Source organism: Sebastes umbrosus, chromosome 19 (assembly GCF_015220745.1).
Source record: "Sebastes umbrosus isolate fSebUmb1 chromosome 19, fSebUmb1.pri, whole genome shotgun sequence".
In the NCBI taxonomy this organism is placed as follows: domain Eukaryota; kingdom Metazoa; phylum Chordata; class Actinopteri; order Perciformes; family Sebastidae; genus Sebastes; species Sebastes umbrosus.
The window spans coordinates 6,966,607-6,984,613 of NC_051287.1; the positions used below are offsets into that span (position 1 = coordinate 6,966,607).

The 18,007-nt window shown below is 41.4% G+C and overlaps 1 protein-coding gene across 1 annotated transcript in view; it reads left to right on the plus strand.

Annotated features, from left to right (window-relative positions):
- The window catches only part of dcc (DCC netrin 1 receptor), a 251,873-nt gene that overhangs the window by 189,509 nt on the left and 44,357 nt on the right, over window positions 1–18,007 (plus strand). Inside the window, exons 17-22 of the mRNA XM_037753405.1 lie at window positions 1,602–1,840; window positions 4,215–4,353; window positions 8,255–8,362; window positions 9,073–9,267; window positions 9,399–9,431; window positions 14,786–14,851. Of these exons, the coding sequence (XP_037609333.1) occupies window positions 1,602–1,840; window positions 4,215–4,353; window positions 8,255–8,362; window positions 9,073–9,267; window positions 9,399–9,431; window positions 14,786–14,851 (780 nt within the window). The remainder of the gene's footprint in view (window positions 1–1,601; window positions 1,841–4,214; window positions 4,354–8,254; window positions 8,363–9,072; window positions 9,268–9,398; window positions 9,432–14,785; window positions 14,852–18,007) is intronic.

Here is an 18,007-nt window from a genome sequence, read left to right on the forward strand (position 1 = left end):
ACACACACACACACACACACAAACACTGCCTTGTCATGCCGGGACAAGCTGAATTCTCTGTCACTTTATGGTGGCAGGCTGCTGGAGAGTTTTTTACGAGAGCTTTAAAAAACGGCTCGTTAACGGTGGGATCCTCGTTAATATACTGCCTCGTCCCTCGCCTCGCCGCCCACACACTGCAGAGACAGAACTGATCCTCAACCAACCACCACGCCGCCATTTAATCAAGGACTGGAAGACCGCAGGGAGAGAGAAGGAGGGAGACGGGGGGGAGGGATAAGAGCAATATGAAAGGATGGAGGGAGAAAGAAGGGAGGAAACGAGGCAGAGAGGAAGGGTGGGGGATAAGCAATGGATGGAAAATGAAGGGAATGAAAGAGGAAAGAAGGAAAGACAGAGGGAGGGAAGGTTAGAGGAAGAAAGGAGGAAAGGATCGAGTTAGTGAGGTGGGAGGAGTAAGAAAGGGAGGAGGAAAAGAAAGACGCAGCGCAGGAAAATTTGGAAAGGAGGAAGAAAAGTGATCAGATGGAGGAGATTTGCAGAGAGTAAGGAAATAAGAGGATGGAGGGAGGAGTGTGGCGGAGGAGGCGTGTTCTCCGTCCTCATCAGTATTCTGTCCTGAGTGGAGCTTTATTGTGATGCTGGACGACCAGTTTAACCACGACACCGCCCGCTGCAGCTCGCCCTGCAGCTCTAAACACCTCTTTCATCAATCTCTCTCTCTCTCTCTCTCTCTCTATGTTGGCCTGCAGCTGTACATCTCTCTTCAACAGCAGCACATTAGATGTCAGTGTTGATTCTCTCAGCGGTCTCGTTTGGACTGCAGACACAACGGGCCGAGCCTCCTTCATCTCCCAGGACCACAATAAGTTCAATGTTAAATTATGGAATCGTGGAATCAGAGTGAAATAAACTAAACAATCAGGTGCATTCCACTACAGGGTACGTCACCATTTGAACGGCCAGTCGAGTGGAGCAGCGCGTCCCCTAGTGTCCTCGCTCGACCTGGTTTGACCGAGTCTTGTTCAAGGACTATTTTCTTGGTTCATTAAAGGAAAACTAGGGTTTATTACAACTTAAGACAACATATTTTCCTAGCTCTAGCCATCAGTTCTGATCTACTTTACTCAACAAAGCAATTCAAAATTGAACTCTCAAATGTCCAGGTTTCTGAGACTTGCAGGTGTTGTGTTTCAGCTCGTACCGCGTTTCGTCCTTTGCCCCTCTGTGGATCTGAGGCTCCACTTCCTGTTTAAAGTAACGCCTTTCATCTACCACTTTGTCTTCTTACTCTTTGTCTTTTTCTCTCCTCTCCTCTCCTCTCTCCTGTTTTTTCACTTCCTCATCCATCCACTCCTCATCTCCTTCTTCCCTCCTCTCAAACAAACATGGTTGCCTGCTGCATCTCACTTCCAAACTTGCACGTCATCTTGTGTATTTATTGTGTTGTTGTTGGTTTGACACCTGTGTGTGTATATGAACACGTAACAAACCTATATTACTCTGAATTTATGCTTGTGTCACATCACACATTCATTACACTGAATGATTTCATTAATTATCCCCAAACACCCTGGTTACCGTTAACGCATGCCCCTCAGACCCCATAGACCCATCTGAGGACGACCTCTTCCACCTCTTTGATAAATACCCCACTCCCATGCCAGACACCAGCACTCCCATGATCCCTCCGGTGGGGGTCCAAGCCGTGGCTCTGTCCTCGGACTCGGTCCGCGTCTCCTGGGCCGACAACTCCATGACCAAGAACCAGAAGGCGTCCGAGGTCCGGTACTACTCCGTCAAGTGGAAGACCAGCTACTCCACCAGTGGAAAGTACAAGGTAAACACAGACAGCCAATATGTGATGTTAATGGGCAGCTGTTCTACATCGCTTCTTAGTTTAGTATTATCTCTGCCAGATGTGTGGACACGACGTGGACACGACATAGACTTGAGTTAATAATCTTATACCTTTAGACTTGACTTGACAAAATCAAAAAAAGACTTGACTGTAAAACCAATGACGTGTGACTTCACTTGGACGTTTGACTTGGAATGACTTGATATCCCCAAGCCCAGACTTGGGACTTACCTGTCTTAACTTGGACTTGATTTGGGATTTACATGTCTTAACTTGAGACTTGACTTGTCTTGACTTTGTACTCAAAACTAATCTGTGAAATAATGACTTGTTTGGGATTTTAAATAGTTCATGAATGGGATTTGACCTGTCTTAACTTGAGACTTAACTTGGGACTTACCTGTCTTAAATCGGGACTTAACTTCAGACTCACTTGTCTTGACTTGAGACTTAACTTGGGACTTACCTGACTTAACTTGGACTTGATTTGGGTTTTACCTGTTTTAACTTGAGATTTGACTTGAGTCTTAACTGTCATGACTTGGGGCTTGACTTGGAACTTACCTGTCTTGACTTGAGACTTGATTTGGGACTTACCTGTCTTGGTTTGTGGCTTGACCGAGTACTTACCGGTCTTAAATTGGGACTTAACTTCAGACTTACATGTCTTGACTTGGCACTTAACTTAGGATTTACCTGGGATGACTTGAGACTTAGCTTGGGACTTTCCTGTCTTGACTTGGCACCCAAAACTAACCTGTGAAATAATGAGTTGTTTTAAACAGTTTATGAATTGGACTTGACTTGGGACTTACCTATCTTGGGGCTTGACGTAGGACTTACTTGTCTTAACTTTAGACTTGACTTGGGCCTTACCTGTCTTAAATTGGGACTTAACTTCAGACTTACCTGTCGCGACTTGAGACTTGACTTGGGACTGACCTGTTTTAACTTGAGACTTAACTTGGGACTTCCTTGTCTTAACTTGAGACTTGACTTGGGACTTGCCCGTCCTGACTTGGTACTTAAAACTAACAAATAATGACTTATTTGGGATTTTAAACACACTTTATGAATTGGATTTTACTTTGGACTTACCTGTCATCACTTGGGACTTGCCTCTGGATTTCATAAGATGTGAGACTTGCAAAACAAAACTTCCTTCCACCTTTGCTCTCCTACAAGCTCAACACTTGCAAGCTGTCAGAAGATAGAATTATTATTTTGTTTTATTGTTTTGTCCCTAATGAAATGAAAATTGTTGCATGCATGTTTTTTATGCCCTCTACCAATGTTTCAAATTCACCTTATTAATACTCCTTTGAAACAAGAAGCGTTACCACGGCAAATGATTATAAGCTGATGAGGATAAAATGTCATACCTGCCACCTCCGGTGCTTCCTGCACTCAATTAAAGCCGGTGCCCCCTCCCTTGTTGCCATAGAACAAGAGGCTTGCCAGCGAGAATAAATGGAGCACAGCTACTGCAAACAATAATCATGGAGTTTTGCACCAGAGTTACACCAAACTGAGTTTTTGTCTTTTTCAGAAGCTTTTATTGATCAGGACATCTCTTAAGAAATGATTCTGACAGAAACAGCTTAGATCGTTTGGCAGTACAGTAGTAAAAACATAACCTGGAATCATTTTGATTTTACTGGAAAACAAAATAAATCATTCACTGATCCTGTCATGTTCTTGTCTGTTCACCTGGTGAGACTTCTTTTCTTCTCTGGACTTCTGGAAAACTTTAACAATAATCCGAACTCTGCTTCAAAAACAATAGAAATAGGAAATCTATACAAGGGCAGACAGTCTGCTCACCTTAATAAACTGCAGCTGGGGGCACCCAGAGAGAGAGAGAGAGAGAGAGGAGTCTTCTTATTATTCTGAAAATAAGACCATTTACTTAGTGCCACAAGGACAAACAGATGTCTGGTCTTAAAGTGAAATCACAACTGAGTTTACGCAGCTGCTGGGGTATGTTAATATTCACTGATGTTGAAGTCTTAGATGGAAATAATCTTGGAAGTACAAACACAAGGACAGACTGACTGTCTCCACAACAGACAGACGGAAATAAGATGCTCGGAGGACGGATACTCTCTGGCATTATTCAACTCATTATGTCTCGAATGTGTCTTCTTTAAATGCTATATTATTGACAAAGAACTTCACCTTTTCCTTTTGTGGATTAGTATATTATTGTTGAGCCTTGTCAAAGGAGATTATTTATCTATCTATCTATCTATCTATCTATCTATTTATCTATCTATCTATCTATCTATCTGTCTATCTATCTTCAGTTTTATTCTGAAACCATCTAAATTCTACAACTTTACTGTGTGTCCAGTCTGCAGACACCACGGCGCTCAGCCACACCGTCACTGGCCTCAAACCAAACACCATGTACGAGTTTGCCGTCATGGTAACCAAAGGCCGCAAGTCCAGCACCTGGAGTATGACGGCGCACGCCACGACGTATGAAGCAGGTAGGTCTCTCAGACACACACTCTTGTTTCTAGTTCTGTCATTGCGAGGACCCCGTTGGCATAACACATCCCCCCTAACCCTAGCAATAAACCTTTATATTATTTCACCACGAGCTACACCCTCAGGATTTAGACCACCTCTCTTTTAACCTAATCTGATCACAGCCTGGAGAGGAGACTACATGGAAAACTACACAGGGCATAAGAAAAGCCTAACCAGCATCTTTTAAATATTTTATAAATTCTTTTTATACAGTTTTTCTCGATCGCTTTGGCTCATTTTGTGAAACAGTCTAAACATTCTCTAAACTGTAAGTGCAATTGTCACAACAGTTTCATTGAACATCACAACTCTATTGCGTGTTTGCAAAAGGTAGTAACTCACCCGAAACACCTCATTCATGCTTCAAAACCAAGTTATTGTGTCAGTAAATTGGCCAATGCCGCTGAAATGAAAAGTTGTTTTGTCATTGTGTGAGCAGTACTGGTCAAAATGTTTAGATGTTTTTTCACCACGCCAGTCAACCCTGGAAATGTTTCTTTTATACAAATCTCTGTATTGTCGACACTGACTGCGTACTGTACGATACCGGAATGTCAGTTTTGTCGAGCTGAATGTGTATCACACTGAGCTTTTTAGATTCCCATTTCAACACTAGGTCAAAGTTTAATGGGAAAAGTCAATACTGTACATTACACAACGCCACTAACTTCTTTAAGGCATTAACACAGCTTATGATTTTTAGGTTGTACTGGGCTTAGTTTAAAAGCTAGAGTGAAAATACTGACATCATATGCAACTAGAAAACTTAAGGAATCCATTGTCATAATAACTTGTCGCGAAGGAGGTAAAATAGCGCTCCAAACTTACGCTAAATTTTAGCGAGGAAAACCTGGTATGTGGTCCCTTGAACTCTGACCTCCAGATATGTGAATGAAAATGGGTTCTATGGGTACCCACGAGTCTCCCCTTTACAGACATGCCCACTTTATGATAATCACATGCAGTTTGGGGGCAAGTCATAGTCAAGTCAGCACACTGACACACTGACAGCTGTTGTTGCCTGTTGGGTTTCAGTTTGTCATGTTATGATTTGAGCATATTTTTCATGCTAAATGCAGTACCTGTGAGGGTTTCTGGACAATATCTGTCATTGTTTTGTGCTGTTAATTGATATCTAATAATTAATATATACATGCATTTGTATTAAGCGAGCATATTTTCTCACTCCCATGTTGATAAGAGTATTAAATACCTGACAAATCTCCCTTTAAGGTACATACAGATAAAAAATGTGCGATTAATTTGTGATTAATCACGATTGAATATTTTAATAGATTCATAGCCCTATTTTTTGTTGTCAAACTTCTCATCCTGAGGTCAAGAAGAAACTTTACACGCTCACAATTGTGTTAAGTTTAGAATTCTAGTAAGTGAGGGATTCTTTATTCAGTTGTAATAAAATGTTCCTCAGTCACTTCCTCTTCACTGACATGTAAAACAGTCACGCAGACACAGACGGTTCAGTTTTTCTCCGGAGTCATTCTGGGAAAAACAGGGATATGGGGGTGGAACTTTTTTTTATTTTCTTCCCCTGCCTGAACAGCGATTCCTGTTAATAAGGGGTTTAACAATGCACAGAAATCCTGTTTTGGTTCAGGGAGGTGTAATGCAGACACTCCACTCTCCCCCGCAACAACACAACAACTCTCTGCAACAATGAAACCCAACCGCAGACTGAAATCAAAATGTCAAGGTATCCCTTTCAGGATGTTTACAATCATGTTTGTCGGATTTGTCACCCAATTAAGCGTGAACGGCATTACCCCTGCCGGCTCCCCGGGGCCTGCTGGAATACATTGACATTCAGAGCAAGCAGACGGACTGAGCCCACTCAGTCCCTGCAGTGATCCACCAGCTCTGGACACACAAACACTGACCACATTTTCACAGAAAAAGCTGCCTTTGCTGCAGCCCATAATACCGCTGCCTAAAGCTGCCCACACATGCTCAACGGTAAAATCCCTCTGCGCTGGCGCTGCCATTGTTTTTCAATGAGGAGGAAACGCTACCCTTGGCATGGCGCACCGCTCGAAATTGCCACCGAGTGCTGCGGTCAAAGTTCAAACTATTTCAACTTTGACCTCCGTTGTCGCTGACATTTCAAAGCGCAACCGATGAGATAACAGTGGCAACTGCTGTTATTGCCTAGAAACAGTAAGCTTGTTCAAGACAAGCCAGGCCTTCGCAGAATCGATCACTGCCGATCGCCGTGCAATGCATGCCGGTTAGATTTGTGTCCGACTTGATCCCGACCTGCTCTGACGTCATGCACACGTGGGCAACGATAACCTCACGAGATTGAGGCAGCTGCAGTTTTTAGAGCCAGGAGCCGCAGTTGCTCTCAATCCGACTGCAAGACCCAGGGCATTATGGGAAACGCCTGGCTGTCGCCTGATCAAAAGGCTGATTGGTTCTCAGTTTTGACAGCGTACACCATGTGTTGTAGAAAGTCCGAACTTTCTGTGTAGTTGTAATATTTAACACTAGATTGTAGGCTATTAGTCTCATGTTGTGCAATGAAGGTTTCATCTGTTAACAAACATATCTTGTGTGGTTGATAATAATAATTATTAATTCATAGTCAAGTCAGCACACTGACACACTGACAGCTGCTGTTGCCTGTTGGGCTGCAGTTTTCCATGTTATGATTTGAGCATATTGTTTTATGCTAAATGCAGTACCTGTGAGGGTTTCTGGACAATATTTGTCATTGTTTTGTGTTGTTAATTGATTTCCAATAATAAATATATACATACATTTGCATAAAGCAGCATATTTGCCCACTCCCATGTTGATAAAAGTATTAAATACTTGATAAATCTTCCTATAAGGTACATTTTGAACAGATACAAAATGTGCAATTAATTTACAATTAATCGTGATTAAACATTTTAATTGATTGACAGACCTACAAAAACAATATTTAAAAAAAAAAAGTAAATATTTAGAGGACCGGTGTCGAACGGCGAGGTTGCAGATTGCAACCAACTGAATTGGTGATGCTGATGAAGCTGAGTAGTCAACCATTCAGTAGCACTGATTATAAACTGAAGATGTAATTATTCCAGTTTTGGAACCACTGCTTTCCCCAACAGGTATGTGAAGATGTATCTTCCTGAGGCCTCCCTCTGTATTTATGAGAAGTACAGGTTGTCATCGTCACTAACAGGCTCAGCTGGAACTTGTGATTTCCTCCAGCGCGTCATGTCAGATTTAATAAGCGGTTTCATTAGCCAATGTTGGGATGTGAGCTTTGAGGCCTGCCCCGGTGTGAAACTTAACAACTTGTCTTTAATCACATCTATAACTCCACGGTGACAGTTGAGTATTAAAAAAAAAACCTGGTTGTGAGGCCGAGTGCTTGACATTTTCACATCGGGAGCAATGCCACACGGCAGTTCAGGACAAGTGATGGAAATTACCTTCTGCACAGTTTTCTCAAGTTCAAGCAGAGCAGATAACTGAAATACAAGAGACCCACACCAAACCCACAGACGGAGGCGAGAAATAACACTTCCCAAAATGTGGAACTATTCCTTTAATCACATTAGTGGCATTTTAAGGAACATTCAAAGGTTCAGGAATCCCTGAAGCAAAGTGCTTTGAAAGGCGCTATATAAATGCATAAGTCCATTCAACATTTAACCCTGGTTACCCTGGTCAAACATCTAATTTATTCACCTTAACTACATTTCAGCAAATCGTCTCCTGGTTTACTTAATTGTTGAACTTCTGAACGCTGTAACCTTCATCAAACTGAAGCTAACCGCACCTTTAGTTCATCCTACTACTGCTGACACTTGTGCTTATTTTTCTCCTCTTTTTCCTAATTGACAGCTCCTGGCTCCGCCCCCAAAGATTTGACAGTGATCAGTCGCGAGGGAAGACCCCGCGCCATTTTAATCAGCTGGCAACCGCCGATGGATGCTAACGGACGAATCACAGGTGAGGGTTTCGCACAGATATGCCACCCTACTCATCCAAGGTAGACTGTTTACTGTTCAGTTACTGTGCACACACACCATTCATCAGAGCTAATAGGTATTTTGATTTTCAATTAACCTGCTGATCATTTTTTCAATAATACATTAATCATTGTCATCTGTTAAATGTCTGAAAGTAGACCAAAACATTTTTTTCTTACAATATCAAAACACTGTTCAAGAATACAAGAATAAGCTGTCTATCCAAACACACACACACAAACACACACACTTTCTTCCATTGTTCTCCCTCCTCCTCTGGGCGATCGACCCGGCTGTAAACCCGTCTGTTTTAACGAGCTCTGCTGCTCCTGCAGCGTCCTGGAGGACGAATCAAACGCTCCCTGCAGGGATAACAGCACAACGCAGCGGCAAACACACACACTCATACACATCAGATATTTTTAGATCTTATACATATTCCTCATGTTCATATTCTTTTGTCTAATTCCGTAAAAATGATTTATTCAGTTGTATATCTCACACCTCACATCTAAACACATGTCTGTTCTAATCCTGTAATGAAACTTTCTTTATACAAACACGTTAAAATATTAGTATTCGGGCTTTCTCGGGTCTTGTAAACATGGATAAGAAGATGCTAACGTTAACCGTACTGCACTGTTAATTTAAATATTACTCTTATTAATTTTATGATTTATTGTCCGTCAGGTTACATCCTCTACTACACGCTGGATAAGAACATGCCGATAGATGATTGGGTGATGGAGGCGATCACCGGTGACCGGCTGACCCATCAGGTCGTGGATTTGAACCTCGACACAGTTTATTACTTCAGGATTCAGGCCAAGAACGCCAAAGGAGTCGGCCCGCTGTCTGAGCCCGTCCACTTCAGGACCGCCAAAGGTCTGTCAGAGTGCGTGCGTGCATGAGTGTGTGCGTGTGTGTGACTGAAGATCAAGACCCACTTTATCTGTAAATGTATTCCTTTGTTCCATATTTTATAAGTTTGCTGATTCTCTCTGTTGCTGTTTCAGTGGAACATCCAGACAAGATGGCCAATGATCAAGGTAGGCTTTTCCCCTGCTAGTTTGTCAGTCTGTGTGTGTGTGTGTGTGTGTGTGTGTGTGTGTGCCTGTGTGTATGCACGCTTCAAACTAACTTCAAATTCTTGATTTTAAAATCCTTCTTCAAATCTTCTCATTTCAAGTCATTTGATCAGATCACTTCTTTGTTTGTCCTCAATATTTGTATTGACTTTTAACATAACAAAAAAATACAGTATCTTTGATCAGGTACTAACAATTAATACTTGAAAATAAAAACAAAATATGCTTGCACTTTTCTAGTATTTAAATTGTACTGCCACCTTCCTAAGTAAAATACAATCAATGTTTATACAGATTTGCCAGGTGTACGTCACTGGGATTGGTTTATAAATGCAAATTCTCAATTAATTCGAAAAAATAGAATTCATTGAGAGTGTTTAAAAACTAGTTAGTCAGCGAGCAGAGAAGTTGAAACTGTTAGCTGAAAACAATGAATAAACTGGTCAAATACTAAGCTGACAGTGTCAACAGTGTTAAAGAAGCGATGGACAGACGGAAACAGTTTGACACCACTGAAATATGTTGTTAATCAAAGGTTCAAAAAAGGGGGAGTCCAAGGCACTCTTCTGGCAAAAAATAAAAAGCATGGTGTGTAACCCTGTGGGAATCTGTAACCCAATCTGAACATGTACCAGCATTGTTTTTATGATTTAATCACGATATACCCATTTGAATAAAGGCTTTTTATTTTTGGCCAGAAGAGTGCCTTGGACTCCCCCTTTTTTGAACCTTTGTGTACCCCACCACAGAGCACCTTCATCACACTGATTTGAACTTCCGAGCACTATGGACTTTTTACCTTTTATGTTATTTACCAAGTTTGGTGAAGATTGGATTAAATATATAGGAGACAATGCAAAAAAATGGGTAGGCCAAAATGGGTGCAATTGAAAAGTTATGAGCAAACAGGACGAGTAGGCTATTACTAACATCATGATTGCTATAATCTCACTTTTAAATGTGAGATTCTCTGTTAGTTAGATGTTTTTATTTGTATTTTATGCAAATCTTCATCAACTGTCAATGATATTTTCCTACAATAAAAAACTGAATATTTCAAAAACCGTTACAGACATTGTAATGAAAAGTAGGAGCAGGATTGTGCACATTTGACTATTGGAACAACATTACCATTCCAAGTTATGCAGAAGTATCGCAGGACCAAAAAAACGTACAGAGGAGGAATAACTGTGCCCGCAATTACACAAATTTTATGGAAGCCGACCTTATTATTCCTCAAATAATGCCAGTTGAAAAATGATTTAGAAAAAAGGAAAAGGAGGATGAGAGGAAATAGTAGAGGAAAAGAAGGAGGATAGAAGGGTAAGTAAGTTGAAAAAGGCTAGGAAGGAAGGATAAAATGAGGAGAGGTGGTTCAAATCTTGGTCTCATGTACACTAATGAGAAATAATTTAACAAGAAAAAGAGACATTAAAGGAAAATTATTCTCTTCTGGATTTATTTTTATTTTTTCACTTTAAGCAAGTTCTTCTGAGAGAGAAATAAATGGAGAGCGAGCGAGAGAGGAAGAAGAGGCTTTTGTAGTTATTAATTCAGACTTATGAGGGGCGATGGGAAAGAGCTGTTTACCATATTAAAGTTCATCAAATTAACTCAGACATAATTAACGCTCTGTTCGCTGGTTCTATTCATCAGCCGCAGCAAACAGCCAGCAGAAGGGGACATGATGCTAATGATTGAACGCTCAAAACTTTTTTAATTTGCATCACGAAACTCTGAAGTCTCACAGCAGCTCAGAGAACATGATCAATCATTTTGTAGTTTTCAATGTTTAATTGTATTTTCTTTAAAGCCTTTGCATTTTAAGTGTAATGAGCATTAATATCAGTCTGAAACAGATTCTCACCAACAGTCTGTTATTACACTGTTATGCATGCACAGAAATCATCATCATGTAGTGTTGCATCATTTGATGCCCATAGCACACACTAGCAAACTGCTCCAGTGCATGCTGGAAACCAACAGCAGCACATCATCAGCAAACAAGAGTACAGCCATGCTAGCGGCTCTGTGAGGCTGCACAGCGGTGCTTTGAGCTAAATGCTAATTGCAGCATGCTAACCACATCCATGATGCTCACAATGGCAATGCTGTCATGCTGATGATAAGCAGGCGTAATCTTTACCATGATCACCATTTTAATTTAGCCTTTTTGTATGCTAACATTTGCAAATGTAATCACAATCCATTTAATAGTTATTGATATTTTATCTAATACCCAAATCAGTCTCACAGCACTTCGTGAAATAGTCACAAAATTGAATCTATTTGATTTGTGTACATAGACACGAATTTCCCTTTTTTGTGACGCTTAGCACAACTTTTAACAACCTATTTTTTATGTTTTGTCCAGCAAAATATGATACACATGTCAATTTCCGATTCACCCTTTTCAAAATAAAACTATTTAATTCGACTTGGTTAGGCTTAGGCAACAAACTACTTAGTTAGGCTTCGGAAAAGATCGACTTGGTTAGGTTTAGGCAACAAACTACTTAGTTAGGCTTAGGAAAAGATCGACTTGGTTAGGCTTAGGCAACAAACTACTTAGTTAGGTTTAGGAAAAGATCGACTTGGTTAGGTTTAGGCAACAAAACTACTTAATTAGGTTTAGGAAAAGATTACGGTTTTGGTTAAAATAACTCCCGGAAGAGCGGTTACTTGAGCACAGAAGTTACGTTACAAATAAATCAACTTTGACTTCTGGTTTCATACGGGACACAAACACCAGTTTCCTTGGTGAAACTCCCGTGTTTTTTGACCCACTCATCCACCCCGACCTCCTCCCTACACGGCATTCGCCGCTCTTTATACTTCCCGGTTCACAATTACGTGGATAAAATACAAATTGATTTTGTGCTTACCATCACGAAAATATGTGAAATTCGTGTACACGAATCAATACGTTAAATTTTGTGACTATTTCACGAACGGCTGTGCGACTGTGCTCTAATACCACAAATGTCAACATTGTGCTGGCACTAGAGGAAAAGTCAAGGGATCACCAATGTCATTAAGATACATCTTCTTGGAACCATGAATGTCTGTACAATACGCCAATCCATCCAACAGTTGTTGAGATATTTCAGTCCAGCCACCCCTAGAGCCATGCCGCTAACATGTCTAAAAAACAGAAATGCAGTCCTATGCAGGTCACTTCTTGCTTTGTTTAGAGACAGAAAATAAGAAAAAGAATGGGTGACAAGTGACAACTCTTGCAAAGCCATAGAATGTGCTACAACTTCCTGCATAAGGTCTACAGTTTGACCCTTTTGGCTCAGTTGCCACCCGAAGGAGGTTATTCACTATTTCTCAGCAGAGTTCCGCAAACCAAGACTTAAAGGGGCCGACTCTCATCCTAGCTGCTTCACACTTGACTCCACCAAGTGCATGCTGGACTTAAACCAACAGTACTACATCATCGCTGGACCAAATCTGTCCACAAAAAATCAGCAACAGAAGGGACAACCCTGGCAGAGAACGCGCTATGTCTACCTGCCAGGAATACAGATACAGCTCTCAACCCGTTCTATGATCAGGAATCTATATCACTGAGGAGTCCCAGTATATACTTGACCATAACATACAAGGTGGATATGGCACTCAGACCACCTTTGTTCAATGAGCTCACTGCTTTCTACAAAGGCATTCTGGGAATTTTCAGTGCATCTGGACTTAAGTGCAGTGAAGCTATGGGGACACTGAACCGGAGAGTCTCAACTCCGGTGTCAGGGTGTTAAATGGTGCTGTTTGTCACCGACAGATGTGTGTGTCTCGTGTGTGTGTGTGCTTGGGTGGGGTATGTGCACATGTACACACTGCGGTCCCTCTCCATATAAATCAGAAGCGTTGTCAGGGGAGAAGGGAAGATTGATGTTCAGCCTTGTTACTGTGAGCCTTACACTGTAAGCACACACACACATATATACACACTGTTTAATGCACACACAAAGACAGGCTGACAAGAAAGATAATTAATGTGTGTGTGTGTTTTCAGAAACATGAAGATTTTAAAATCCAGCTTTAATCAAACTAGTTTCTGTCGCTTCAAACTGCAAAAAAATATCAAAACTCGCCACGGCCTATGCTGCTGCTGCTGCTGCTGCTGCTGCTGCTGGGTGGCGGGAGAAAGAAACCAGCGTTTAGCTTTAAAATGTGGGAGAATTATGTATTGTGTCTGGCTTTGAGATGTTAAGGTCTTCAGATTCAGTTTCGTGATGGCGGGCGACAGTGTGGAGGTTTTTGGAAATCTCTCTCGTCAGTTTCCAATCTCTGTTCTCTGGCAGCCTCTGTGATGATTTGTTTCTGACTTCCTCCTCCAGTGTTCCAAATTCACGTACTGGCTCAACTGCTGGTTAGTTAACTAGGGAAAGAGACACAAAACATTTGTTTTAGGGAAGATTTTATTTAACTATTCTTTAAAATTCATGTCAAAGTTAACGCGATAATGGCAATTACTAATTTCTTTAACGCAACTTGCAATTTTTTTAGGTTGTGGTCGCTAGAGTCGCTAGCCGGTGAAGTTAGCGTCAACCACAACCATTTCCTAACCCTAACTAAGTGGTTGCTTCCTGTGAAAACAGAAATTTATTTTGAAAGGACACTATGCATGTAACGATCGTATATTGACACGCCGTCCCTGGTACGTCCAAAAGTAACGCAAGAGGGGTACCCCGTGCGTCGGTCTCCGATGCCGAGGGGCACTGCAAGCGGAGGAATTTGACAAGTTGTGAGTGAGAATGTTTTGGGTAAGGCGAGAGTTCAGCAGGCTTCCCTGGATTAGCCTATTAAGGGGCTCCAAAGCAAAATTGCTGTCAGGCCCCTGTTGATTCCCTGACCCCACAGCCCCTCTCCTGCTCTCTTTACATTGTGTATGTACCCCGTGGCCTCCAAATCTCATTAAGTAAACAGCAGATTATAAATGGCAGCTTCATTCTTCACCCAGAGATCCAGAAGACAAAAAAAATCTCCTACTGGAATAATACTACAGGCCTCACTATGAGAACCCATGAAGTGTTAGTATCCAGGCAAGGTCGATAAAACCTGAGAGGGAGCACACGTATGAGATGAATGTATGTGTGTGTGTGTGTGTGTGTGTGTGTGTGTGTGTGTGTGTGTGTGTGCGCACCGTCTTAACAAAGTAATTTATTTCCTAACAAGGAACCAATCTCTCTGTCCGAACCCTCTATTTCATCCGCAAAATGACTCTCAGCTTTTCCTTCTTCATCTCCGCCATTTTCTATTTTTTTCTTTCGTTCCTTCCTGATGTTCCTGTTTGTTCCTTGTATCTGCAGGTCGAGGGGGAGACCACGCCTACTGGCCGTCTGACACCAATCTAATCGACAGGAGCAGCATCAACGGTAACACACGCACACACACACACACAGACACAGACACTGTTATTCTGCTTGACCGAATCCGACTGTCAGGAAGTAGAATCACATTTGTGTTCATTCTTGGACTATACTTACTGCAATGGAACCAAATCTCCCGAGAGCTGAGCTAATTCACAGCGCTTCAGTTGTTTTTTCTTTGATCACTCTGCTCAGTCATGTCTAAACTTAGTTTAATGACTAGCTGCGTCCTGACGGGAAGCTGCAGCCCGCTGATTTACAGTCCGTTAGGGTTGCTTCCTGTTTGTTGTCGTATCACCGCCGGCAGGAGAAATTAATTAGATTCACTATCTCACCATCAATCAGTGTTTTTACAAACTGGAGAAAATAAACTTTATGGAGGAACAGGATTAAAAGAGTGTGGTGGCATATAAATCACCCGCTTGTATTTTTTAATATAATGCGCCAAAAACAACAACAATATTATTGATAATAATTTTAGGACAATGACAGGGGAAAAGATGAGCTTCTAGCTTTTACGACGAGGAACATCCAACTTGAATATGATAATTCTGATGACAGTAACGAATGATTATTATTACAGCATCACACATTTCATATTCACATGAGAACATTTTTACTATTTTCCTTTAACCCCCTAAGACCTGCGACTGTACTGTCTTTCAGAGGCTGTAACAGGTTCAGTTTAAGAGCTAGAGTGAAGTTGCACATATCATATTAAACAGAAAAATCTAAGGAATCCATTGGTGCCATTCCATGTCATGTTAGCTTGTCGAGAAGGAGGCTCAGTAATGCAAGTAGAAAGAAGAGAAAGTAGAAATAAGCATCTGAAAATATATGCATTGTGTTACAACATATAACAACAATAAATTTGGAAAAATAAAAATAAGAAATATGTAAAAAATGTATACTACGACATATAGTGTAAATAATAATAATGGCGAAAAATGGGGTCTATGATTAAGTGAAAAAAGAATAGTAACCTTGAATAAGTAGATTAGATTTGATGTACAGTATAAATAAATGCACAGTTGAATTATTGCACAATTTTATTGTACTGTTAAATCAGTATTGCACAGTTGAAGATATAAATGAAGTATGGGGTTATAGCTGCTGACAGGGATGAAATAAGTTCAAAGGTCAGTCTATCGACTCAGATTGTCTGACACTGTGAGGGAGGAGCTGAAATGTTTGATGGCCACAGGCAGGAATGACTTTTCGGTGGAATGAGTCTGAATGTACTCCTCTGCTTGACCAGCACATCATGGAGTGGGTGGTAGACATTGTCCAAGATGACACGTAGCTTCGAAAGCATCTTCCTCTCTGACATCGCCGCCAGAGAGTTCAGCTTCACTCCCACAGCTTCACTGGCCCTGTGGATCACTTTGTTGAGTCTGTCGGCGTCCTTCCGCTACCCTCAACCTGCTTCCCCGGCACACAATGGCAAACAGAAGAGCACCGGCTGACGCAAACTCATAAAACCTCCTCAGCATTGTCTGGCGGATGTTGAAGGACCTCAGCCTCCTCATGAAATAGAGACGGATCTGGCTCTTCTACTAGAGAGAGGGCTTCAGTGCTGTTAGTCCAGTCCAGTTTATTGTCAATGTGCACTCCCAGGCTTACATTGATATCAGTGCTTATGCCTACACTAATGCTAATATTCATGTTAATGCACACACTAATACCAAAGTTAATAGCAATAATAATACTCAAGCAAATGCTAATATTATAGCCCATACTAACATTAATTCAACATTAACGCTAAAGATAATATTCATGCTAATGCTAATATCAATCACAATACAGACTCACTAATGCTAATGTTAAAGGTAAGGGATACACTCGTGCTAATGCTAATATTAATGTTAATACACACACTAATGCCAAAGTTAATAGCAATACAGCAACACTGAAACTACTGCTAAAGCTAAAGCTACTGCTAACAATACAAATCATGATCATAACCATAACTGTCTCTCATTTCTATTTAAAGAAAAACTGTTCAGTTAGACCCTCCTCGGCAAAGAGGTCAGAGGTCAGGGTCTGTAGCTGGCAGTGATTCAGTGTCTCATTGGAGGACAGTTGAGCAGCATGTGTGTGTGTGAGTGTGTGTGTGTGTGTGTGTGTGTGTGTGTCTAAAGACGGTCTCTCTAACATTTTGTCAGTGTTGTAGCTGCTGCTGCCGGAGGCGATCATAAATCCGTCCTCTCTGACCTCCGCCCTCCTCGGGCTTTATGGCGGGTCAGCGAGGGCAAAGCCTCGTTCATCACCTCCGCCGTATTTCATCTTTAACGCGGTGTCATCCTTTATATCGCAGAGCTTCCTCTCGCTTGAAAAACGACCTACAGAGTATAGTCAACCCCCCCCCGCCACCGACTCTTTCCATCACGTCGCAGTACGTTTACTGTCTGTACAGAACTCAGGTGTTCTGATGTGGTTCTGATCCACTGACAGTGTCTGAGCAGGTCTGTGTGTTGCACAGTTTGGCTGCTGATATACACATTCGCTAAAATGTTATTCTCTCATTTTCTCCAGAGGAGGTGATGTAGGCTGTTGTCGGGGCTGAGAGCTTCAAACCACTCAAGCAATTAAAGTAAAATATCTCAGCTTTGAGCAAAAGACTGGCTGCTCAGAAGGGCTTTTTAATGGAAGACATTAACATCTTGAACCCCTCATGTTCCCCTGAAACTTCACTTAGCTGAAATGTACAACCATTTCCCTCTCTGTATGACGCCTGACCTCATACAAAAAGCTTCACACTTAGTACAAAAAGGATTGACATTGTTTATTACTTATAACATAATGTAACGCAGTGCTCGAGGTGGGCCGGTACTCACCGGCACTTCTTCATTTTACTCCCTGGCGGACCGTCACTTGTTCTTGCTCAGCGTTACTTCTCACAAGCCGCCTGTTCCCTCGTCTGTAGGTCAATGAGTTTCTGAATGGGTTTTTAGTTAGATGCTTGAAAAAAGGTCTTTGATTAACACAAGCTTAAGAGATTTTGTTCTACAACATAAAATACATCAATAAATACCCCACTCATGAATTTTGAAGCCTTTATGTGAAGCCTTAAATGAGACTACTATACGTCATCATGCCGACTCGTCCGCCAGTGACACCCACTTTATATAATTCTAAGATTGTTTAGGGACCCCAGTATGC